Here is a 26,241-nt window from a genome sequence, read left to right on the forward strand (position 1 = left end):
TAAGATACTAAAAAATATAAAATAATATTTTTACACTATAGTTCTCATCATGTAGAGTGTAAAAAAAATTATAGTATAATTTTCTAGCACTTATGTGATTTTATATCTATTTTGTAATAATGTTTGATTAGACGTAGTGTCCGCCAACAAATTTGACAAGAAACAGAATGTCTTTGAGCATTCTAATTTTTCCTAGTATCCGTTGGCAAATGGCCACCATTCTGTATGTCCCAAAGCCAATTCTCTCTAAATCTTATCTTATGTTGTGTAGTGTAATAATAGTCCAATACAAGAAAAAACTACTAAGATGCAGGCTTTTGTCGTCTGGCATTGCAAAATGCATTTTAATTCTACAGCATTATTGTTAAGTTAGGTGTAACACTTGGTAGGAAGTGCACCATATATACCACAATCTACCACAGACGTCATTACATACTCTAACTCCAAACTCCACTCTAAATTTCCAATAATCGAAACATCTCAAAATATATATTTTTTTTCGAGCAACAAGTAGTATCTTAGGGCGTGATTGGTTGGGTGGGTGGGGGGGGGGGGGGGCAGCGTGGACTTGGGTAGGACTGGAACTTGGGCTTTGTTTAGTTCAAAAAAAAATTCAAGATTTTCCGTCCATCGAATCTTTAGTCGTATGCATGGAATGTTAAATATAGATAAGAATAAAAAGTAATTTGCGAGATGAATCTTTTAAGCCTAGTTACTCCGTGTTTAGACAATGTTTGTCAAATAAAAACGAAAATGCTACAGTAGCCAACAACATGCTCTCATGGAGCTCGAGCCTGTTCACTGATCTGAAAAATCATGGTTGAAATTACTGTTGGCTGATTTATTGTGAGAGAAAAACACTCTTGGTTGGCAGAAAAAGTACGGGTGATAATTATTATGCTAAGGTCTACATGTTTAGTTCACCCAAAAACTAAAAAGTTTTCAAGATTACCAGTCACATCGAATCTTTCGACACATGCATGAAGCATTAAATATAGACGAAAATAAAAACTAATTGCACAATTTACCTATAAATCGCGAGACGAATCTTTTGATCCTAGTTAGTCCATAATTAGATAATATTTGCCACAAACAAACGAAAGTGTTACAGTAGCAAAATCTAAAATCTTTGGTATCTAAACAAGGCCTAATTTGTGTTCAATTGTTGGTTGGGTTGAGACACGGGTACAACCCAAATTAAAATGCATGGAAAACGCACTATGCCAACCCGGCCACTAGAAACGGATTTTATTTTCGTTTATGTGCAACGAGACTGGAAGCTAACTTTGCTATTAGTTCATTCTGATGGAGCAACCAAAAAATTGTTCAATGAATCCACTTTTTAGAGGAGGTGATCTCCTCCGTCATGGACTGTTTTTAGAGCATAGTAGAAAGCCTAGAGCGAAGCAGTCTGATGTAGTTCCTTAGCTCTTCATGTGGCTCTTGTTTAGATTCGCCAGCTAAATTTTAGATCAAACAGACACCGCTAAACCCAGCTAAAGACATCCTAATTGATCGGAACCAGCTAATCCCATTAGCAAGAGCTGGAAGCCGATGCCACTATGTTTATAGAAAAAAAAAGATGCAAATTAAGGACAGCCGCGGCCACCATCTCCGGTGCACAGCACAGCGTCGGATCGAGCACCGAAACGTAATCGAACAGAGATGGCGTGGCGCCCACGCGGCACGTTGCTCAATGAATTCTGACGACTCCGATTGGACTCGATCGCCTGATGGCTGATGATACCACCGACTCGCGCCCGGCGTCCCTGCGCTACCGACGATCATCTCATCGTCGCCTCTTCGCTTCATCTCCTCTGCTCAGCTCCACTTGAGGCACTTCTCGATCGTGTGCGTCTCCGTGCGTCATGGCGATCTCGGTTGGCCACGTGCACCTCAAGGTGGCACACACGCAGCTCTCCCGGCGCTGCTCCCGATCCCGCCCAAGTGGAAGATGCTGCCACTGCTCCCGACGCCGTGCGTCGCCGCCATCCTCCCAAAGCCGCTCGCCAGGCCCGGCCGCGCCGACTCCGACGAGAGGTGGGACGCGCACAAGACCAAATCAGCCAGCACAGAATCCTCAGCGTCATCAAGCCCTTGTTCCACTTCCGCTGACAGCGTCAAGAGCTGCGCCGGTCGTGGATCCTCCCGCAAGAGCCCGACATCGCGCCGCTCAGGCTTGGCCGGGGGCGACTCCGCAGAACGATGAGACGCGCACAAGAAGGCGGCGATCCCAGCTTCGTCGTCTTCGTCATCAGGCACACGTCTTCCGTCGTAAGTAGCAAGTGCTCGATCAGCCGCGTATCATCCGCCGAGCGCTGGGACGTGCACAACAAGCGCTGCCCGCCGCAGGCCGAGTTGCTCGACGACGGCGAGAGCAGCAGTACTGGCAGTGGCAGCAACGGCGACATCGGAACGGAGGAGATACTATGGAAGCCACTGCACGGGCCATGTACGCAGGACCTGGCTTCACCGCCGCCGCGCCGGAACGCAGCATGCTTCCCATGCCGACAGCGTTCTTGGTTCCCGTTGCATAGCGCTGCACTGCACGCACTTCATCGATCGGATCAGGACTCAGACCGCTGGTTTCTTCAGCTACCGAAGCAAGTGTGATCATGCGACTAATGATGCTGTTTTAGATAATGGAGGAGTACTTACTACGCAGCTAGTTTATGGTGTTAGAATTTGAATTTGAATGAGTTTTCTGTGTTTTCGTAGGTCTTAGATTTCATCTGAATTTGGTGCCCTTTGCAAGCCCAGACTGTAATGGATGGATCCATCACCATGTATCGTACGTCTTGATTTCAACAATCCAGCTCGTGTTCAAAATGAATTTTCTTAGATAATTTGTTCCAAATGAATTACTCATGTCTTAGTTGCCTATAGAAAGATCGAGAACACTGGCACAATAACAGTTGGAGAAGAACAGTTTCTCTTTAGAAAAAAAAAGGTATTTAGGTCCCTATATAAGTTTGCAAAGCTTGGATGGTCGGGTACGACATTAACGAAGGGTAAAATGGTTAAAGTTTTCAATTAGCTGGTGGATCCAAACACGTCAAATTAAATTTTAGCTAGCTAAAGTTTAGCTGAAGTGGTATAAAGTTGGGTGTAGTTCCAATCAATATATTCTGATCGTCTAATTAATCATGATTAATCATCTTTATCGGTACTTAGCACTCGATTAGGGCCTCTGATTCGATCAGAGCGATTAAGAACCTGATCGTCCGATCAGGCCTCTTAGCTGATCAGAGTTAAATTGGCAGTTGGGCTGCTTTTGACATGGGCTATATTTATTGGGGTCAGGCCTATTAAAGTTTCTCTTATATACCTCATCCCCACTCTCTCTTCTCAGCCCTCACCCACAACTCCAGCCTTCAGCTGCTGAGCTTGCTGCTCGTGCATCTGCTGAGTTGCTCCCTTTCAGTTCCAATCTAAGCAGTCTGCTGTTGCTTGCTGCTTCCTCCTCCCTCCTCTTTCTCCTCCCTCTTCCCTGCTGTAACTGTAAGTCTACAACTATATACATATATGATATATAATCCTGCTATATGTTGGACGATTATACGGATAATTAGATGGATCAGAGGTTGATTAATCATTCTGATCGTCGATTAATCATCCTTTAGTACCAGACTGATTAGAAACGATAAGCTGATAAAAAAACATTGGTTCTAATACTCCCTCCATCTCGTAGTATAGTGCATTTTAGAAATTCTAAGACAAATTAAGAAAGAACATAAAAGACACATGTACCTTTATTTTATTTATTTCCTAATCAAACGCTATTATCAATATAATTAATAGTAATTGGTTGATAAATATAAAATATTTAATATAAAATTAATTTTTGTCTTCTAGAATATATTATATTTGAGGACAAGTTTTAAATGATAGAATACATTATATTACAGGATAAAGGGAGTACCTAATGAAGTTCTCATAAGAACATTCTCGTATAAGTCATGCTGAAAATTTAGATAAAGAAACTGTCGCAGAAAATTTGTCTAGAAAAGATTATACATGTATCTTTCTAAAAATAATAAGTATGTAGTAAAAATTTGAAAATGAACTTTTCTCCTAGCACGTGCGGTCTAACGAGGTCCCACGGCACGGGCCGCCCTAAGCGCCCAACGACGCACAGAGAAAACTGTGGACTAGGTATAGATGGCCATCAGGCCAGGCTAGGCTGGGCTTGGGCCAGACATGGCCCACAGCATATGCCGTATTGACTTAGCCTGTGTGCCTACCGTGCCGTGCCTCAGCGGCCTGCATGCTTGGCCTTCGGCTCAAGCATGGGCCCACAGGCTGACTTCGTGCTGTGCCGACCCACAATCCAGTTTTGTAAATAAAAAATTAAAATGGCTAGTCCCCGCAGGGAAATCTCGTTATCAGAACTCTGGCGATCGGGCTAGCTCGTGGGGTGCCGTTCGCTTCTCCACTACAGTCGAGGTGGCAGCACAGGTGCAAAACTTGGTACTTTGGGCCTTGTTTAGTTCTAAATTTTTTTGCAAAATAAGAATAGTAGCACTTTCGTTTGTATTTGACAAATATTGTCCAATTATAAACTAAGAGCATCTCCAACAACTTGGTAAAATTCACTTGTCAAATCTTGAGTTATAGCAAGTTGCTAATTCGTTTAGCAAAAGAAAAAATGATGTGTCTCCAATAAGTTGCTATTCTCACTTGGTAAAAATAGAGGATGACAGATGGGACCCGCTCACTTGGTAAAAGAATATGAGTCTCCAACAAGTTGCGCTCGGGATAGCAACTTGGGATAGCAACTTGACAAATCTCGGCAGTAGAAACCTCTGGATAGCAACTTGGTAAATTTAGCAAGTTGAGATAAGGAGTTGTTGGAGGAGGATTTTTATGCTTTTAGCAAATTTGGTAGTATAGCATGTTGAAATACCAAGTTGTTGGAGATGCTCTAACTAGTCTCAAAAGATTCGTCTCGTCAATTCCATCCAAACTGTGCAATTAGTTTTTATTTTTGTCTATATTTAATACTCTATGCATGTGTCTAAAGATTTGATGTGACGGGGAATCTGAAAAATTTTGCAAAATTTTTTAGGAACTAAACAAGGCCTTGGTAGCATGCCACGGACTGGTGGAAGATGTGACAAGGCCAGCACTGGAATCTATTAGCAACATGTTTCGCCATACACGAAGGCAGCAGAACTGTCCGTAATTGGAGATTCATTAAGCACGACCCAACAAATTAACAGAGGATGTCAAAAAGCAAGCGAACAGGTAGACTACGCAAGGATCATTCCATTCTCATAGCTGAGGCTTACCTTTGCATATATCATTTCCATCTTGGACTATATTGCATGGTTACTGTCAATTCACAAGGATGCTTCAACATTAGCAGAATTGCAAAATGATCTTATCATGACAACATAATCCACCTAGGCCTTGATGTATGTACGCCTTCCCCACAAGAACCTACTTCGAGTATCTGTCTAGATGTATCAGCAAGACACAACTAACAATATAGTGCCCCATCAGAGTGTTTAACGATATTAAGTCTGTTCCTAGTGCATTGGCAGATTGGGTTATTCCCATCAGAAAACATCCTCGAGGGTTTCTGGAAGCCTCAAGCCATGGCTGCAAAATAGACTGCACTGTCCATGAGTGAGAAAACAAAGAGAAGATATACAATAGCACAGCAACGTCCGAAGTGCTCAAATACTAGAATTATCTGAAAAAGAAAAATATTTTGAAGCTCTAAATGGCTATCTGCATTTGCAATTTGAAGCTTGAGTCAAAGGAATGTTTTCAGTGTTACTATGTTGTATAACGACTAGAGTACCCATCAGATCAACGAATTATACAAGTCAATACATGGCAGCGGTGTGTAGCTAACATATAAACAGAAAATCTCACCTGTCTAGATCTGCTGATGCATCATCCAAATGATTTAAAACATGTGATGATTCTACAATATTGTCACCTACAAGGTTTACAGAAGCAGGTAAGGTTATACTACAAAAATAACTGGAAAAGGTGCAGCAAAATACAGGCCAAACATGGACAATGCTTCAACCTTGTGAAGGACTTTCTTCACTAACAGAATGAACAGACAGGTTTCGTGTTCGTGGTGAAGCCATGACTGGTGCAACATTAATACTGCTCTTTTCAGTAACAATTCCTTGATCACGCCCTTTATTCAGCTTCTCCCCATAAAAATCATGGTTACTCAATAATTGTTTTCCTGTAGATATGGACAGAGAAATAACTCGATGGAAAATATATTGCCACATTTCAGGTTAGAAAATGCACCTGCAGCGACAAATGACGAATGCAAGTGCAGCACTCACCTGTATGATGCTCATGAATAACATCAACATCTGATACCGCATGTGGTTCAAGGACAAAATCAGCAACTTCCCGAGCCAACATCCTGTATTTTTCAACACATTGAAACCTTTTTTTCTCCACACAAACCCAAATTTCATTGCCATGAAGCAACGAAATTACAAATGTTTTATTCCAGAACATGTAAAGAAAAAGAAAAGAAAAATAGCTTGCACAAAGGTGACAAAGAAATAGTCCACGAATACCAAACTACTTCATGTTTTTTAGTATATAAACTTATCTTGCAGGGACTTACTTATCTAACAAGACTAAGGTCTTGTTTAGTTCCCAAAATTTTTCAAGATTCTTCATCAAATCAAATCTTGCGGTACATGTATGGAGCACTAAATATAGATAAAAAAGATAACTAATTGTACAGTTTACCTGTAATTTACGAGACGAATCTTTTGAGCCTAGTTAGTCTATGATTGGACAATAATTGTCAAATAAAAACGAAAGTGCTACGGTAGCCAAACCCAAAAATTTAAGGCCTAAAAAGGCTTAACAGTAAATACATTTTAGTTTATAACTTATTTAAAGAAACAAAGGCTAGTGAAGTAATAAATGGTGGTAAACTGGTAACCCAGTAGCATGATGCCCACTGCATTAACAGTGACTTTCCTAAGTTCACTGTTGGTAGTACAGTGTATGCAGCAAGCAACGAAAAACAGCAAAATATTAGATCCTTACTCTGGTCCATCTTTTTCCCTGTAAGGTTCGACGAAAACATGATCTCCACAGATGAAGTGGGAGGTCCTTAAACATCTTTCTGATAAGATCCGTTTTACCGTCTCAGGGTGCTTGAAGCTCACATAACCGAACATGCGTTTCTTTCGCACATCATTCACAGGACCATAGTGGCTGAAAGAAATAATAGGATAGTATTGTTTACAGTTACATAAAGCCACAAAAAGTAGAGGCTTCACCAAACACTAAAATTAGACAGCAATACCTAAAGTATTTCCAAGCATCATTTTTGGTGAATGAGCTTTCAGGATCGAAGGTAATAAAAATCTGGTTAGAAGCATATCTTGCAGAAGGTAACACCAATTCAAAACCATGATGCTGTTCGCATCTGAAGTTAAAAACATATGTAGAGTTAACTTTCCAAAATCGTATTGAGGAACAATATTTACAAGATCAAGACATAGCTCACAAAAAAATCATGAACATGGTAAACAAAAAGGATTCAAGGTGCTAACATGCTAAACCATGCAAGGCATGCCATTTAATGGAAATGAAATAGTAGGTTTGCACTGTGTGGCAGGAAATGTAAGCAGCAAGCAACAGACAACCAAATTGCTCTCCACAGATGAAATGAGGGGGTGCTTACTCTAGTTCATCTTTATCCTTGTACGCTTTGACACAAACTCGATCTCCACAGATGAAATGAGGGGTCCTTTCTGATAAGATCCGTTCTGCCGTTCCGGGGTCCTGGAAGCTCACAAAACCGTACATGCGTTTTCCTTGAGGTGGAATTCGCACATTACTGACAGTACCATACTGACTGGCAGAAACATCATGATAATGTTATTTACAGTTGCATAACAAGTAGAGGCTTCTGTCAAATGCACTGAGCACCAAAGTTAACCGGCAGTACCTGAAGTAGTTCCGAACATCATCTTCAGTGAATTTGCTTTCACGCACGAAAACAACATAAATCTGGTTAGAATCCCTTCTAGCAGGAGGCACCCCCAGTTTGGAACTATGAGCCAAGTACTTAGGAGGACGTTCCTGTCTGAAGTTGAAACAAGTAAACAACTGTAGAGTTAACTTTCTGAAACTGTCTTGAATAATGACAGTTATAAGAGTACTTAAAACATAGTCCCTCCATTTTCCAAGTGTAGGTCGTCTTACCCTTGTCAACTACTCCCTCTATTTGTAATTATAAGATTTTTTTCATTTCATGACAAGCCTTTGACCAATAATTACTACTATATTAATAGTTGACACAAAATTGATGATATTCTATTCTTATCTAAAAGTACTTACTTATAATTATATTATTATCACATAAAGTAAATATCGGTGGAGTAAAGTAATTGTCAATAAAAGCCTTGTCCTAATGACACAGAAAACGCTTTGTAAGAAAAACTAAGGGAGTATTCTCTAAACGTAGGTTGATTTAGAACATCTATGCATATTTGACACTTTCGTCCTATCTTTTGACTCAATTTAAGAAATATTATCATTCAAACAAAAGAATGACTCTTTTTTTTATGTAACTGAGGCAGCCCAAGGTGCAACGATCCAGTTTGAACATTGAGTGGTAATGGCGCATGAAACCCATGAAATAACAAGGCTCCAGACCGCCTGGGCGAAGGGGCAGGCCAAGCATAGGTGGTAGCTAGTCTCCAGTGGGCCATTGCATAGTGCACAAGCGTGGTGATGTGTCCAGCCTCGAAGCTCAAGATTAAAAAGAACGAGTCATCTTTCCCAATACATAATAAATTAATGGCACTAAGGTTATTAATCCAATTCCTTGTTCTTGTGCACAAGTCTAAAACGATCTGCATTTGGAATCAGAGGGAATAGCTCATATATATATATATATATAGTAGGCTTTATCATGCTAAACCATTCAAGAGATATCATTTAACAGGAAATGGTAGTAGTAGGTCTACACCATATGGTAATGCAATATCAATGTGTAGTAGCAAGCAACAAAATACAACCATATTGTATCCTTACTCTAATTCATGTTTTTCCTTGTACTCTTCGACAAGAACTGGATCTCCACAGATGAAATGAGGGATCCTTTCTGATAAGATCTGTTTTGCTGTTCCAGGGTCATGGAAGCTCACAAAACCATACTTTCGCCTTCCTTGATGAGGTGGAATTCGCACGTCATTGACAGTGCCATATTGACTGGCCAAAATATCATTATAATGTTATTTACAGATGCATAACTACATAATAGGTGGATGGTTCATGTCAAGGCTCAAGATGCATCAAGCGTTGAAGTTAGACAGCAGTACCTGAAGTAGCTGTGAACATCTTCTTCAGTGAATTTGCTTCCAGGCATGAAAACAACAAAAATCTGATTAGAATTGCTGCTAGCAGGAGACATCCCCAATTTGAAAGCATGTGCCAAGTACATAGGAGCATCTTCCACTGGGACAATATACTGATGTCCCTTTCTGAAGTTGAAACAGACAGAGTCATATTGAGAATGCAACCTAAGAAGCAAACATCTATCTAAAGTAAAACTAGCTGAGATGAATAAGATCAGAAGAAACCTTTCGATCACTCTGGTGGTGTTAAGTCGCATGAGCACATCTGTTAGGCTGCAACCAGCCTTTCCTTGCTGCTGGCCATCTATGATGAGTCCCTCATTTCGCAGAGGCTTTCCGTACCTGTCCATGTACATATTTGCAAGAGATTCAACCTGGAGACTTGGTGGTTGCAGCAAAAACAGGAGTTCTCTTATCTCCTTCTCCAACATGAGTTCACCAGAGCCAGTGAATTCAGGAGATTGGCTTTGAAAAGTGCCAGGGGGACCAATGGGGGTGAACGGAGCATGAAAACCGAGGCTTGGATGTAACTGAGGCAGCCCAAGGTGCAATGATCCAGTTTGAACATTGAGTGGTAATGGAGCATGAAACCCATGAGATTTGCCACTGAAGCCAAACTGAGGCTGTGGATGGGGCAAGGGGAATGGAGCATGAAATCCATAAAAGGTGCCACTTGAGTGAAACTGAGGCTGCAGATGGGGAAGGATGAATGGGGCCTGAAATTCATCAGAAACACAACTTGGATGAGACTGAGGCCATGAATGGGACCAGTGCAATGGAGTCTGAATTCCTTGAAAACAGTCAATTGGATGAGGGTGTGAATGGGGGAATCTTAGTAAGCCATGGTGCACGGTAGGTGGCTGTAGTGGTGGTAGCTGTGGGAATTGTTGCACCGCCTCAACAATCGAGGGGGCTATTTTGTCACCCGAGTTGAGTAGTTGTCCAATCTCTGCACGTGTTTTGCATGAGACGATGTCAGCAACGATCCCTTCGGGGTTACATGGATGAAGCTGCCGGTCCCTATCCAGCAGTGAGCTCTTGCATTCCGTTGTGTCCATTTCATGTTCACTGCAGCAGAGAACAAGATGTTGCAAATCAGTACAATTTGGGAAGGAAGATTCGGCATCAGCAAACGCTAGGTGGCTCCTTTGCAGGAAGCTCAAAGAACAAGTAAACCACAGCTTGGATAGCAGTAACACAACTGAGAATGAAAGGCACTCATCATCCTCCGTGTATGCCGACAGAAAAGAACTAGTATTGCACGAATCAGTGTTTTCCTCTTTTATATTTCCGAGATTAACGAACAAATGGTCAGAATTCGCCTTTACTAGAAGATTTCTTTAGCTGCTTTTACTAGCAGAATTAGCGACTTTAATCGGCACCAAATTAACCCCCAAAATCTCCAGTGCATTAGAACGAACCGATGATCACGAAAATCTAGTTTCAAAAATCCGTCCACAGGATCCAACCGAACCACCGCACTGCCACCGTGCAATCACAGAACAAGAGGAAACGCAATAGACTAGCGCACCCGCGACCACGAACAGCACTAGCGCGTTAAGCCCCCCGCCTCCATAATTGAACCAAATTAAGGCCACCAAAACCACCACTTCGACTGTACTGTACCACATGCACCGGGAAAACCCCCTCGGTAAACAGGAAGGAGTAGTGCTTTACGGTCACAAAGCCCTAACCTCATCTTCCTCGGGGGAGCACAGGAGCATGCGGCGCCAAGCAGCGCAGCGGCGAGGAGAAGATAGAGGGAGATGGAGCGGCGCTAGGGCTCGAGAGCGACGAAGCACCAACGCCGTACGCCGCGCGCGCAGGGTCGCCGCGGAAATGGGACTCCGCGCGCGCAGGCTCGCCGCGGAATTGGGACTCCGCGCGCTAATGGCCAATTTGGCCGGGGATGGAACCGCCTCCGCCTTTTGCCAGTTGGGGGGAGAGGGGTTTACACCGTGCGCTGGGAAGTGGAAACGGCGCTGGGCCGCTGGCGCGCTGCGGACTGCGGTCCTGCTCCTGCGGAACGGGAGGTGGGCTGGTTGCTTTTGGCAGGGAGGCCGCCAAATCGTGGAGCAGGCCGCGTGGGTATCCATGGTCGTGCGTTGGGCTTTGGTTGAAAGTGCTCATGGTCCGGTCCATCATCTAGAGGGGAACTTGGTACTGTTTCGCTTCGGCCTGCGAAAACAGCAGCGCGAGACCGTGGATGGAGACGGGGCAGGTGTGAAGCTTACGCCGAGACCGTGGAAACGCGCGGCGACCGCGGCGCTAGCTAGGCCCCCTGGGCGCCCCAAAAGCGGAGCACGCAGCAGCCACCCGCGGCGGCTGCCGGTTTCTCGTTCCCGGGGGAAAAAAAACCTGCGTGCGCCACGTCGCGAGTTCGTGTCCTGGTGTCGTGACCGCCACTGAGATCTTGTGGTCGCGCAAGGCGGGTCGCATCGGCATCGGATCGCGCGACGCGGCGTGGTCGGCTGGCCAGCGTGCACGAGGAATGGCAGTGGCACGACACGACGCCGTCGGCCGGCGCACGGGCACGTGTGAACCGCGACTCCGCGAGGCGCCAGCGGGACCGCGCGCCCGACCCCGATGCCGGGTGGAATCTCCCCGGGGCGTCGCAAACGAACAAACGAAACCGAGGTCCCGGAAGGCCGAAACCGCGTAGATGGATGCGATCATGCGACCACGCGTGGGCCACTGACCCCATGGAGAAAACAAACAAACGACCCGGAAAAATACTGTACGGAATACGTCGCTCGATCGAAGATCAGTTGGTCGTGTCACGCTGCCATGCATGCTGGCTTTGGGAATCTAGAAGGGCACACTTCCCACTGCCGATGCACTGCGGATAGCAACAGCGCTGCCGGCTGCCGGAGTGCCGGGGCCTGAGTCACGCGTGACTCGTATGGCAGCCGCTTATTTCGTCCTTCTCCACTTCATTTGCTGCCCGCCAAAAATCTCTCGGGCCTTGTTTAGTTTCCAAAATATTTTGCAAAATTTTTCAGATTCTCCATCACATCGAATCTTTAGACTCATGCATGGAGTATTAAATATAGACGAAAACAAAAACTAATTGCACAGTTTGGTCGAAATTGACGAGACAAATCTTTTGACCCTAGTTAGTCCATGATTGGATAATATTTATCAAATACAAACAAAAGTGTCAATATTCATATTTTGCAAAAAAAAAAAAATTGGAACTAAACAAGGCCTAAAAATCTGTTTGTTAGGACGAGAAAAGGCCGCGGATACACGGCCTCATATACAAAACCAAACCGAAGGAATAAATGCAGCATGCCAAAACGGCATCATGGATGATGCATATGTTGACATGGAGAATCCAGAAAAGGACCTGTACTATACTACACTCCTGTGCTATTTTATTTATATTAACAAGGGGCACAGACAAAGTCAGTCGAGATGAAAGCAAGCTGACTCACGAGGAGGCGGACGCGATCTTCTCTATTCCACTTGCTTACATAACACGAAGCTGACTAACAAGTACTCCAGTACTACTATTGTCTGGTCAAGTTCCAATCACTGGACTGAGCAAATACACCACCAAATGGCAACATGGCATACACCACCAAACACCACTATGCCATAGACTAGCTGAACGCCTGAACCTCAAGAAAGTCGCCGTAGCCCATCGACGCTGTCGCGACGTATTGGCCGATCCTGCCTTTTCTTTCTAGATCATGGTACGGTTGAGGTCAAACCATTTACCGAGCTGTTTGGTCTAAGATTGACCACCAACAGCTCCTATTTGAGAGACAAAGCAAGTTCACCACTGTCACCTCGATCAACAGCTCCGCAATTTCCCCCAGGTCGGCCGGCTTCACTTCAGTCTTCGGTCCCTGTCTTTTCTGTTTCGTACCGAAGACTGGCAAGAGGGACGGGTACATTTCTTAAGACGAGTATTTTGGCGTACATGGGCATGTCATTGTTTTGATGTTTCTGCACTTCCACTCAACGTACGCAGGACGTAAACATAGACGTTATCAGCATGTGGAAGTGGCGGCAGAAGCTGGTTTCACTTTAGGGGTATTTGAGATTGCTTTGCTCTACGTTTTTCAGCTTCACTTTATGTTTTTTAGCCAAACAGTTTCAGTTTCTGCACTCAGTTCGAGAAAAAATTGTAGAGTTATGAGAGCACCTAAAGAGATAATCTACGAACTTTAGTTTTTTTTAGAGCTGCTCTATGGTGGAGTTTGTGGAGCAGTGTCAAACACACGCTAATCAGAAATTCAGAATCAGAAGAGTGAAGTGAAGTGAAGACTGACGAGTCCAATACTTGCAGAGGGAGCTGGGCGCGGTGATACGTTCCAAATCACCGCACTCACCTTTTTTCAAAAATACAATCACGACACTTTGTTTCCCTATAAAGGATAACTTGTCTGATCAAATTCACAATATGTTAAATAATGCTGTTTTTTTTTCAAAATTATTTGAGAATCTTAATTTGTATCTTTTTATAATTACACAGTACAAAGTAGATGTCCACAACACGTACCTACACTCATCTCGTGGTGCAACAATATGTCGTTCCCCACCCATCAGGCCATCACCGTCATGTAGTTAGTACAAACAAGAACAAATAGATAGCCAAGCAAGATCTGAAAGACAGAACAGGTGTAGTAGCTATTATTGCCATCATCAATAGTTAAAGCCTGAAGAATGAATGGCCAATTATTTCTGACTTTATGAGAAAATTTCTAAAACCTATCGTTTTTCCTAGCTCATGTACTAGTGAGTATTAATGTGAACATTCCCAAGCGTCACTTGAGGATAGACGTGGAGTCTCCTTCGCGATTGGTGACAGACATCGTAGGTGTACAGCAACAGAAGCCCAAAAGCATAAGCACCCATATGGTCTACGACTGTGGCATACGGATACGGGTGAGGGTGACGCCTTGTATAATTTGTAAAGAAAATGGATCCTTCTCTACGCGAAGTGCTCAAATTTTGTTATAGACACCTCTTTGTCGTCAAGAAACAAACACCTTTCATGTTGCTTTCCTATACTTCATAGTCGCGTGCGAGAAAAGGCGGTACGTAGTAGCTAGCTAGTCTGCTACTCCCCAGGCTCAAGCAGCATGATCCCCTCCGGATTTCCACAATTTTGGCGGTCCATGATTAACCAAAGAGTCATATTTACATCATGATGCCTACCGTTCTGGTTTGCCAGAAGGATACGAACCCGGCCATCATGTCAGTATCTCTCAAAAATCCAATTGCGCGTACCGTATCATTTTGTTGTATTTATTATTGTTATTTGATTATACATACCAGTGCCACACTATGGTTAGCTAGGGTGTGTCGATGGACCCCACCAGGCGACTAGAAGTAAAAAGGAGACGTATAAAAATGGTTTCTCAATGCAAAAGTACTGTCAAAATCAAAGGAGAGAGAAAAAAAAAAAGGAGGTGACGGGGGGATAACATTGAGACAGATAAGAAATCATCGCACTTATTAGAAAGAGAGAAAGTAATGATAAAGATTACGGCATGATTAGGACGTCGGCGCTTTTTTAATTGTGTGTACACAGGAAAAAATCAGGCTGTGATGAGCTGGAAAAGCTAAGGGATATGGTTGTATGGCTGCTGTAAATCAGTATATATGGAGATGCCCTGCGTCTGCGTGTGGGAGAGCTCCGCTGCAAAAGGTGCGTGCTTCGTGCGGTACTCGAATGAAAACCATGAGCTTGCACTTGTTTTTAATCGTATTATGCCAGTACCGACATACTTGTGCAGTACAAAGGCAAAAAGAATATTTACATGTGCAATACTATCACAATCATTTCACTTTTTTATTTTACTTTCCCCCTTGTACTTTTAGTACGTATGGTAGGAGTATATATATAAGTAAGGGTATAAAAAGATGTGGCATATATCTATTATATCCATAGAATAATACTGAAATTAAAGGAGACCCACATTCAACAAGAGAATCTACGAATTATGAGATTAATAAAAAACACTATGAAACTTTGGATTTTATGATGATATATGTATTATATTAAATAAAAGGGAAATACACCTAGTATAGTTAATAAAAAGTAAGTTTAGAACAATAAGTTAAACAGAAGAACTCTAGATCGGAAAAGAAAAATACCTAATAAAGGGTCCACATAGAACACGATTTGTGGAGGCGAAATTTGAATGATGTTGAAATGGAAAGAGAATATCTAAATTAGTAGTCAATATAAATTGTAATATAAAAATATCTAAATTTAGCATTGAAAATAAAAAATAATAGTTTGATTTATATATGTTAGAAAACACATAAATAAAAAAACTATGTATTGCTATGTTAGAAAACGCATAACTCGATTGTTTGTTGGCTGATAAGCCATGGTAGAAAGTATCGTTGGCTGATTTATTATAAGAACAAAAAATACTGCTGAATGACTAGCAGATTGCGAACACCAGTGTGAGTGTTGATTCCATAGTTGGTTTTTGGAGTGCTTGTGCCATTGGATGTTGGTGCAATGATGGGACCAACTAGCATTTGTTCAAGGTAACAACGGCAACAACCATGAGCAAGTGAATCCAGATGTCTTGTGGAGAAAAAGAAAAAAAAAGACACCCATGGGTCCTTAAGTGAGGTACAAGGTAATTCGAAATTAAGCGAGGTACAAAGCAATTCGAAAGTTGAATTTACAAGAGAATCAAATAATTAAAAAATTTTATGAGAGAAGCTCCTTTATTCAATTTGGTCATCAAATGCGATAAAACACTAGCAGCTTGTGTTTGAAGAAGTTAATAATTGCGATCTGGTACATACACTGTAGTACCGCCTTTAGGCCTGGTTTAGATCTAAATTTTTCGTAGATGACACTATACCATTTTTTTTGTATTTAATAATTATTGTTCAATTAGATACTAAATAGGCTTAAAAAATTCGTCTCGCAAATTATATACAAACTGAGCAATTAGTTTATATATATATATATTTAATGCTACATATATGTGTCCCAAGATTTGATATAGGCCTTGTTTAGATGCACCCAAAAACCCAAAACTTTACAAGATTCCCCATCACATCGAATCTTACGGCACATGCATGCAACATTAAATATAGATAAAAATGATAACTAATTGCACAGTTTACATGTAAGTCACGAGATGAATCTTTTAAGCCTAGTTACTCTATGTTTAGACAATGTTTGTCAAATAAAAACGAAAATGCTACGGTGTCAAAATCCAAAAAAAAAAAATTGGATCTAAACAAGGCCATAATAGCTTGAAAAGTTTTTTGGCTTTTTTTTAAAGAAACAAGTTTTTGGATTTTTGGGTAAACAAGCCCGAAAAAAACTACCCTGAACCTACCCCTCGTTTAGTCCAGCGCACGTGAGATCTCGTGCAGTTTCCGTCGCTGGCAGAGCGATTATATCGTCGTCATCTCACATGTCACCATGATTGAACGCCGAAATGTGGGCATCAAGCCGCAACAAGTTGCAGTTAATTTGATGCAACCTTTAGATGCGAAAAGATTTTAGATTTCGCTACTATAACACTCTCGTTTGTTTGTAGCAAATATTGTCTAATTATGGACTAACTAGTATCAAAAGATTTGTCTCGCGATTTACAGATAAACTATGCAATTAGTTTTTATTTTTGTCTATATTTAATGATTTATACATGTGTCGAAAGATTCGATGTGACGGTGAATCTTGAATACTTTTTGGTTTTCGGGATGAACTAAGGCCTTGTTTAGATGCGAAATTTTTTCGGATTTCGCTACTGTAGCATTTTCGTATGTTTGTGGTAAATATTGTCCAATCATAGACTAACTAGAGTTAAAAGATTTGTCTCGCGATTTACAGGTAAACTGTGTAATTAGTTTTTGTTTTCGTCTATATTTAATGTTTTATGCATGTGCCGTAAGATTCGATGTGACGAAGAAAATTTTCAAGGTGAACTAAACCAGGCCTAAACAAGGCCCAAATGTTGTCTCCGGTCTCGAATCAAATTCTGCCGAGCTACCGCTACTCGTCAGAATCGACTCCCGTGGACGGCGACCCGCGATTCCCCCGTCTATTATATGCCCCCTCTCCATCTTTACTCCGGCGACGCCTACCGCCCCCGTTTCGCTCCGCGTCCGCGGCAATCGGCATCGGGCAACGGCCAACGGGCAGGCGCGGGGCGCGGTCCAGATTTTTTTACGCTCTGTTTATATCGGAGATGAAAAATATTTAGGTGTCACATTGAATGTGTTAGAAGGATGTTAGAAAGTGTTTTTAGAAACTAATAAAAAAATAAATTACATAGCTCGTCTGGAAACGGTATGATAAATCTATTAAGTATAATTAATCTGTCATTAGCACATATAAGTTAATGTAGCACTTAAGGCTAATCATGGACTACTAGGCTTAAAACATTCGTTTCGTGATTCTCAACCAAACTGTGTAATTAGTTTATTTTTTATTTACATTCAATGTTTCATGCATGTGTTCAAAGATTCGATGGGATGGATGAAAATTTTTTTAGGGGTTAGATCTAATTTTTTTTGAATTTTAACACTGTATTACTTTCGTTTTTATTTGACAAATATTATCCAATCATGGAGCAACTAGGCTTAAAAGATTCGTCTCGTGATTTACTGGTAACTGTATAATTAGTTATCTTTTTTATCTATATTTAATATGCATGTGCTGCAAAATTTGATGTGACGGGAAATCTTGTAAAGTTTTGGTTTTTTTGTGTATCTAAACAAGGCCTAAGGTCCTGTTTAGATTGGAAATGAAAATTTTTTGGGTGTCACATCGGATATGTCGAAAGAATGTCGGGAGGGGTTTTTAGAAACTAATAAAAAAACAAATTACATAGCTCGTCAGGAAACTGCAAGACAAATCTATTAAGGGCCTGTTTAGATTAAAGATGAAAATTTTCTGGGTGTCACATCGGATATGTCGAAAGGATGTCGGGAGGGGTTTTTAGAAACTAATAAAAAAACAAATTACATGACTCGTCAGAAAACTGCAAGACGAATCTATTAAGTATAATTAATCTGTCATTAGCACATGTGGGTTACTGTAGCACTTAAGGCTAATCATGGACTAACTAGGCTTAAAAGATTCGTCTCGCGATTTTCATCCAAACTATGTAATTAGTTTATTTTTTATCTAAATTTAATGTTTCATGCATGTGTCCAAAGATTCGATAGGATGGATGAAAATTTTTTGGGTGGAGAACTAAACAGGGCCTAAGTACTCCCTCCATACTGGAAAAAAGGGACGTTTAGGACATGATTATGATAACCAAGGAGTCATTGGTATTTTTCCTTCTTTGCCCTTATTAAATAGGCTGCGGGGTGCCTGTTATCTAAGAAAGATTCGTAGTTCTATTGGCTAGCAAGCGCGAGTTGGGAGGTTGGCCGTTAGGTGGTCGGTTCGATCCCTGGTGGCCACGCTATTTTTTGGCAGTAGATTTTCACATGTTTTTGGATGGCGCGCGCTTATTTCGTTGATTCTGTTGGCCGTGTTGAGCACATTGTTTGCCGCTTTTTTTTTCGTTTGACGTTCAGCGCGCTTTTGTTGGCGCTTTTTTTCGTTTACCTAAACTGCACGCCGCTGAGCCGTCTGTCCGTCTGCCCAGCCCCTTCGTATATAAAAGATGTGTCCATTCTTTCCTTCTCCACTTCATTTCTTTCCTTCTCCACTTCTTCTCTTTCCATAGAAGCAATGGCTAATCCATTTGATTTGAACGTTCGTTTAGAAGATGATAACGACAGTCTTCCTTATTTTTTTGATATCAATGAGCCAATTTGGAGTTAAGATTCGAACTGTTCAGCGCATATGGAAGCAAGGTAAAAACCAATTAGCTCAAAACATACCAGTTGTGGTTCATAATCGAAAGAAAGGTAGAAGTGGTCGTAAAGCAATTCCTATTGATTTGGAAAAACTGCGGGACATTCCTCTCAAACAAAGAATGACAATTGAAGATGTGTCTAGTAGAATTGGTGTTAGCAAATGTAGGATACAAAGGTATTTGAAAAGGGGTTTGCTTAGGCGCCACTCTAGTAGCATCAAACCTTACCTTACCGATGCTAACAAGAAGACTAGGTTGAAGTGGTGCATTGACATGATTGACCAAGGTTTGCTTGATGATCCAAAGTTCAAAGATTTGTTTGACTTTGTGTTTATTGATGAGAAGTGGTTCTACCTCTCTCAAAAATCAGAGAGGTACTACTTGCTACCCGAAGAAGATGAACCACACCGCACTTGCAAGAACAAGAACTACATCCCTAGAATCATGTTCTTGTGTGTATGTGCTCGTCCAAGATTTAGAAATGGTGAATGTGTGTTTGATGGCAAAATAGGTTGCTTTCCACTAGTCACTTTTGAACAAGCTATTAGAGGAAGCCACAACCGTCTTCGTGGAGCGGAAGTAATCAAACCAATTCAATCAATCACAAGGGAGGTGATAAGAGATTTCATGATAAATAAGGTGCTGCCCGCAATTAGAGCAAAGTGGCCAATAGAAGATGTGAACAAGCCAATATTCATTCAACAAGATAATGCTCCATCACATTTAAAAGTGGATGATCCTCAATTTTGTGACATTGCTAAGCAAGATGGATTTGATATTAGGCTTATATGTCAACCACCCAATTCTCCAGATTTTAACATCCTAGATTTGGGCTTTTTTCGGGCAATTCAAGCAATTCAATACAGGAAAGATGCTAAGACATTAAAAGATTTAATTCCTGCAGTTCAACAGGTACTACATGATAATGCATTTCTTGTCTCATTACAACAAAGACTGCTTAAATGATCTAATTTCTTTCTCTCATGTTTTTGCAGTCATTTTTGGAGTACAATCCATGGAGAGCAAATAGGATCTTTGTGACACTACAAACTGTTTTGAAGGAAGCAATGAAGATAAAAGGTTGCAACAAAATTAAGATTCCTCACATTCAGAAAGAAAAACTAGATAGGGAAGATAGGCTGCCATTGCAAATCCCTTGTGAACCTTCATTGCTAGCCGAGGCACTTGCTACTCTTCCTGATACAAGTTAGAGGATGCAAGTTAGTTTTTTTTGCTTGGTAAACGTCATTGTAAGATGGATGTAGGGAGTACTACAATACCTTGCTGTTTTTTTCTTCATTTGTGCTGGTTTTTTCTTCATCGTTGTTGGTTTTTGCTTGCATCTTCCTGATGTGTGCCTCCACCTTCTCCAGCACTTCATCAGTCACGTAGATGCTTGAACCTCTCATAACCAGTTTATCGACATCAGGAATGTAGAACTCGCAATCGAACTTGTCCATTAGATGGAGGAACTTCACTGGGATATCATATTCTTCGTGAAGAAGGCCACAACGGCCACACCTCCGAGCATTCCGGCGAGCTTCGTAGCAAGCATCTCTTCCTAATACGCCACCAACAACGTGGAGCGTGCCGCAGCGAGAACACAGAGACTCGACGGAGTCCGGCACCATGTCGACGGAGTCCGGAACCATGTCGACGGAGTCCAGCACGGCGGCACCATGTCGATGGAGTCCGGAACCATGTCGACGGAGTCTGCCGCCTCCAGCGCAATGGATCCCGACGAGGCTGCGATGTCATGCGAAGAGCAACCGGCGTCGGCGAGAGCGCGGCGAGGAGCGACCGCACGGCGAGCCGCGACCGCGCGGCGAGCACGCGGCGAGCGGCGATCTCGCGACGAGCCATCGGTGGCGGAGAGGTGCAGGCGAGCGCGCGGCAGACTGCGAACGGCTCGGCGATGTGAACGGATCGGTGGCAGAGAGAGACGAGCATGCGGGCGGTGCAGACTGCGGGCGAGCGGGCGATGCATGTGAATGTGAAACGGCTCGCTTCGGCTTCAATGCGGGCGATTGCCGAGGAGCACGCGAACGGGCGGCTCGCAGGGCAAACGCGTCCACGATATGCCTCAGCTGTGTAGGACGTCTGTTTTTACGAAATCAGGTCTCCCCTCTAGTACGTCCCTTTTTTCAATAGGGAGGGAGTATAATTAATCTATCATTAGCACATGTGAGTTACTGTAGCACTTAAGTCTAATTATGGAGTAACTAGGCTTAAAAGATTCGTCTCGCGATTTTCAACCAAACTGTGTAATTAGTTTATTTTTTTATATATATTTAATGTTTCATGCATGTGTCTAAAGATTCGATGGGATGCATAAAAAAATTTTAGGTTGGATAAACAGGGCCTAAACAGGGCTGCTGTCCCCGCGCGTGGTGCGAGTTCAGGGCAGTGCGTCAGTGCGTGCACCGTGCTGCGTCTGGTTCCGGACCCACCCACGGTCTGAACATAGGCGGGCGGCGGGTCCCGCGCGCCCCCGCCCGCGCGTCACGCGACGAAAACCGCGGACGACGCGCACGGGCGAGCACAGTGCACAGGCGCAGCACGCAGCCACGCACGGACGGCGAGGCGCGACGCGCGACGCGGGTAGAAATACGCGGCGCCACACCGATAACGCCCCCACTCCCCTCCTCCCTCGGCGGAAACATCCCACTCCCCGGGCCACCACCACCTGCCTGCCCGTGCCCACTGCCCAGCGCGCACCATCCCCGCCTCTTCTCCCCAGCTACCGCGCCCCCCCTCCGGCCCTCCCTCTTCTTCCCTGTCTGCTCGACCAGCAGGGGCTCAGCTACCTGGGCCTGGCTATTCGCTCCGCTCTCCGAGTACGGTAGCCTCAGCAGCTGGAGGATCTCGCCTGGGCGCCCGCCGGACGACGGGAGAGGTACGACGTGCTTGCCTCCTGCCTTGCTTTGCTTGCCTTCTTGTTCTTGGGTAGCTGGTACTAGCTCGGGCTCGGGCCTGTGTGTGTGTGGTTGGCAACCGAAACGGATGGGAAGCTGCTGTCTTTGCTTGCTTTGCTTCAAGTCTCGGTTCAGGTTCAAGCTCCTGTAACTCTGCTCCGGCTGCGTGTCGTCTCTGGTTGCCCCTGTTAGTGCCGCTTCGGAGCCTCGCTGTCTCACTGCGGCTGCCTTGACCTTGGCATGTGGCAGTGGTTTGCGTGAATCGATCTAGACGCTCAGTTCGTTGTTCTCTGCCCTGTGACACTGAGAGACGTGGGAACTGCGCCCCCCCCCCCCCCCCCCCAATACCCACCCACCCACCCACAAAAAAAAAATATTAGTAGAACGAAGCTGCTCTGAACTCTGAAGGGGGATCCACTCTGAAGGGAGCTTTTCTTGGTGAATGATGATTTTTTTTTACTTTCTCCATTTTCCTTAAAAAGTGATTGTTTTTTCTGCAAGTATCCTGCAAGAACAGCCTACAACCCCCATAGGCTCGTACAGCACATTCATCATCATTCATGCCTTCATGGCCTTGCTCTGTGGTGAATGGTGAAATTGTGGGGAATTTCTTGTTTCTATTTTTTTTTTAAAAAAAACCATGTCAATCAATCGATTAGGTCTTAGGATGAGCACGATGCACACGAGTGGTGGTTAGTACGCGTTTACAAGGATCTCTTCATCCGCGACCGAAAAAAAACAGAACTTAGAAGCTTTTGACCACCTAATGTTCTGAATTTTTATATATATTAAGAGGATAAAAAAAATTCTTGTGCCGGCAGTGGTTCAACGTACGGGTCAAACTCCTTGTGCGGGGGTTGGTTTGCCGCAGAAAATTCTGCGAGACCGAAGGCGATACTTCTTTATGACTCTCGTCTGCAGCCTCCCTTCTGTTGACTGTTCGTACCTCAATTCAGTACGTACTAGCACGTTAAGGTTTGGAGATTGTACGGTGTACATGCCTTGCCATGACGCAGAATCGTAGCTTTTCTTTGGTCAGCCTTACAGCATCCTCCTGCTGCCCACCTGGGTTCCCTTTCTGTCAGCAGGAATTTGGAGATAGCTGGTCGTGCTTGTGTTCGTTGAGGTTTGGTGTGCTACTGTGGTCCTATTTTTGGCCCGGTTTAGAGCAACTCCAAGAGAGTTGACAAAAATAGATGGCTAAATTCAAGATTTAGCTAAATTCTAAAATAGAAAATTATGTAAAAAAATAAAAATCTCTAACAGTCTTTCTATACGGCAAATCATATGGCTAGCGGGACATGCAAGCTATATTTACCATGCAATAACTCCGGGATAGATGACTTGCTATTTTAGCAAACCAAATACAATAGCTGTTGGACTTTCTTTTCTCTTCCAAAATAGCCAAATATAGAATACATAACATGGATAGCTCTTCTCTTGGAGTTGCTTGGAGGATTTGGGGACTGCTATTTGGTGTACAGCTGGCTTTCACAACTAGCATTTTCTGATTAGGCTAACTAGTTATATGATCTGTCATGCCTTTCAGCATTAGCATGGATGAAAATAGCTGTATGCTACCTTCAGTAAAGACTAAAGAGAACCTTTTCGAGGGAGAGATACTCTTTTTTTTTCCTGATTGACTAGAGATGCAGTTAAACGAATGTGCTAACTGTAGAATTTTCACAACTTGCTTTCTGAGGAACACAGCAAACTATGCTTGTTGCCCTCCTGAATTCTCAAAAAAAAAAGTTTTTTGCGGAGTTAATTTTCTGTGAGTGCTTGCTGTTGAGTTAGCACACCTAATTTATTTCTGTAAGGGACAAGGCTGCGTACTTAGTTCTCATATTTCACTGTCAAACTTCAGTACCAATTCTCTTACTGGTACATTACTCTGTAGGTTTTGTTCTAACATGCTTAATTTACTGTTGCAGATTCTGTTTGATCTTCATAAACTACTCCTAGACAACTAGAAGACATATTCACACATATCAGCAATCAAATTGCAAACTACGAATTGACTTCAAATTTGACATGCTTGTCTTACCAGAAGCAATTGATAACTTGGAGTTGTAGTCTACCGGACTCTCTAGTGAACCAGTATGGCTGACACTCCAACTTCCCGCATGGTGCACCCCTTTGGCGACGTCCCAAGGCAGACTCCCAAGCAGTTCCTGTATTCTGGTAACTCACAGCACCTCTGTTATCCATACCAGTCAGCTTCGGACACCCATGTCGTGCCGCAGCGTCATTGCACCATGAGGTCTCATTCACCAGATGCTGGCTCTGAAGACCATGATAATCACAAGCAGTACACACTGGACTCCTCAGCAACTTCTGGTTGTTCAAGGCATGATTCTCCCTCCAGTCAAAGTGTCCATGCTGGGAGTGGCAGCCCTGTATCTCTTGAAGACAGCCACTCTGGCTCTACAAATGGCAATGGATCACCTGTGAGTGCATCGTGTGTCACTGAGGACCCTACTGATCTCAAGCAGAAACTGAAGGATCTTGAGGCTGCAATGCTGGGTACAGACCCAGAGATCGTCAACAGTCTCGAGATCTCCATAGCAGACCAACTTTCGTTGGAGCCCGAGGAGTGGAAGCACATGATGAGCATGCCCGGAGGGAACCTGAAGGAGCTGCTGATTGCCTGCGCTAGAGCGGTGGAATATAACAACAGCTACGCCATTGATCTGATGATCCCAGAGCTGAGGAAGAAGGTTTCAGTGTCTGGTGAACCACTTGAGAGGCTGGGAGCCTACATGGTGGAAGGTCTTGTTGCCAGGCTCGCCGCCTCTGGCAGCTCAATCTACAAAGCTTTGAAGTGTAAGGAGCCCAGGAGTTCTGATCTCCTCTCCTACATGCACTTCCTGTATGAGGCCTGCCCCTACTTCAAGTTCGGCTACATGTCAGCGAACGGCGCAATCGCAGAGGCTGTCAAGGGAGAAGACAGGATCCATATCATTGACTTCCACATCGCTCAAGGGGCTCAGTGGATCTCTCTCCTTCAAGCCCTTGCAGCCAGGCCTGGCGGGCCACCGTTCGTGAGGATCACCGGCATTGATGATTCAGTCTCAGCTTACGCCCGAGGCGGTGGTCTGGAGTTGGTTGGCAGGAGGCTGTCACACATTGCTGGCCTCTACAAGGTGCCATTTCAGTTCGACGCAGTCGCTATCTCCAGCAGCGAAGTGGAGGAGGGGCATCTCGGCATCGTCCCTGGCGAAGCCGTCGCTGTCAACTTCACCCTGGAGCTGCACCACATCCCCGACGAGACCGTGAGCACGGCGAACCACCGAGATCGGATCCTGAGGCTGGTGAAGGGCCTGTCGCCCAAGGTGCTCACGCTGGTGGAGCAGGAGTCCAACACCAACACGGCCCCCTTCGCGCAGCGGTTCGCGGAGACGCTGGACTACTATACTGCCATCTTCGAGTCCATCGACCTGGCGCTGCCGAGGGACGACAGGGAGCGGATCAACATCGAGCAGCACTGCTTGGCTCGGGAGATCGTGAACCTGGTGGCCTGCGAGGGCGAGGAACGGGTGGAACGGCACGAGGTGTTCGGCAAGTGGAAGGCGCGGCTGATGATGGCCGGGTTCAGGCCGTCCCCGCTCAGCGCGCTGGTCAACGCCACCATCAAGACGCTGCTGCAGAGCTACTCGCCGGACTACAAGCTCGCCGAGAGGGACGGCGTGCTCTACCTCGGGTGGAAGAACAGGCCCCTGATTGTCTCGTCGGCATGGCACTAGACATTAGTGTTGACTTCAGAGAATGTTGATCTGATGGGAGAATGTTTCTTGTAACTTTCTAAGAACCTCGTAGTAGTTTAGATATGTTTGGCTGAGCACTAAAACTATATATAGGAAGCCTGTAGTGATACTGAGTCGGAGTAGAACACCTATAGCCTGATGCTGTGATGGCAGTCACTACCAGCCTGATAATGTGTAGTAGTAAGTTTGGGTATATGTTTCAGTTAATCAGTTTTGCTTTGAAAATCTGTGTGCATCCTGATCCTGAAGAGCGATCTCAATCAGAAAGGCCATCAACCCTTTTAACTAACCCTTCTGAAATCTTCGCTAGTGGGGCCGAAAATCAACAGAGAAATAATTCAGCTCAGTTTGCAGAAATCTAGCGGGTTTTTGTATATCTGAA

At 43.7% G+C, this 26,241-nt stretch overlaps 3 protein-coding genes across 5 annotated transcripts; 1 reads left to right on the top strand and 2 right to left on the bottom strand.

Annotated features, from left to right (window-relative positions):
* On the bottom strand, window positions 5,177–11,305 carry LOC8078960 (putative zinc finger CCCH domain-containing protein 51). Of its 3 annotated transcripts, none has more exons than XM_021452343.1 (12): window positions 11,063–11,305; window positions 9,594–10,436; window positions 9,333–9,368; window positions 9,046–9,222; window positions 7,955–8,092; window positions 7,688–7,861; window positions 7,307–7,429; window positions 7,045–7,215; window positions 6,318–6,400; window positions 6,044–6,211; window positions 5,884–5,950; window positions 5,177–5,616 (listed from the first exon to the last, which is right to left on the bottom strand). In XM_021452343.1, the coding sequence occupies exons 1-12, from the start codon at window positions 11,065–11,067 to the stop codon at window positions 5,562–5,564; spliced, it is 2,040 nt and encodes a 679-aa protein (XP_021308018.1). In that variant the 5' UTR covers window positions 11,068–11,305; the 3' UTR covers window positions 5,177–5,561. The 3 variants fall into 3 exon arrangements, with proteins under 3 accessions (XP_021308018.1, XP_021308017.1, XP_021308016.1); XM_021452342.1 differs by having other exon boundaries at window positions 5,177–5,604; window positions 9,333–9,494; XM_021452341.1 differs by having other exon boundaries at window positions 9,333–9,494; window positions 11,063–11,304.
* Window positions 20,112–20,846, bottom strand: LOC8078961. Its single transcript, XM_002463047.2, has 2 exons — window positions 20,458–20,846; window positions 20,112–20,374 (listed from the first exon to the last, which is right to left on the bottom strand). Exons 1-2 carry the CDS (start codon window positions 20,827–20,829, stop codon window positions 20,366–20,368), a joined length of 381 nt encoding a protein of 126 aa, XP_002463092.2. The 5' UTR covers window positions 20,830–20,846; the 3' UTR covers window positions 20,112–20,365.
* On the top strand, window positions 21,809–26,084 carry LOC8058364 (chitin-inducible gibberellin-responsive protein 2). The gene is made up of 2 exons (XM_002460883.2): window positions 21,809–22,073; window positions 24,027–26,084. Exon 2 carries the CDS (start codon window positions 24,195–24,197, stop codon window positions 25,836–25,838), a length of 1,644 nt encoding a protein of 547 aa, XP_002460928.1. The 5' UTR covers window positions 21,809–22,073; window positions 24,027–24,194; the 3' UTR covers window positions 25,839–26,084.

The sequence above is a fragment of the Sorghum bicolor genome, chromosome 2 (genome assembly GCF_000003195.3).
Source record: "Sorghum bicolor cultivar BTx623 chromosome 2, Sorghum_bicolor_NCBIv3, whole genome shotgun sequence".
In the NCBI taxonomy this organism is placed as follows: Eukaryota; Viridiplantae; Streptophyta; class Magnoliopsida; order Poales; family Poaceae; genus Sorghum; species Sorghum bicolor.

Bases quoted from the DNA above. Each gene is read 5' to 3' on its own strand.
- LOC8078961 (XM_002463047.2), bottom strand. From the start codon at position 20,829: ATGGTTCCGGACTCCGTCGACATGGTGCCGGACTCCGTCGAGTCTCTG.
- LOC8058364 (XM_002460883.2), top strand. From the start codon at position 24,195: ATGGCTGACACTCCAACTTCCCGCATGGTGCACCCCTTTGGCGACGTC.
- LOC8078960 (XM_021452341.1), bottom strand. The intron at 9,495-9,593 runs GTTTCTTCTGAT...TTTCAACTTCAG, and splicing joins ACCACCAGAGTGATCGAAAG to AAAGGGACATCAGTATATTG. The intron at 7,216-7,306 runs GTATTGCTGTCT...TATTTCTTTCAG, and splicing joins GATGCTTGGAAATACTTTAG to CCACTATGGTCCTGTGAATG.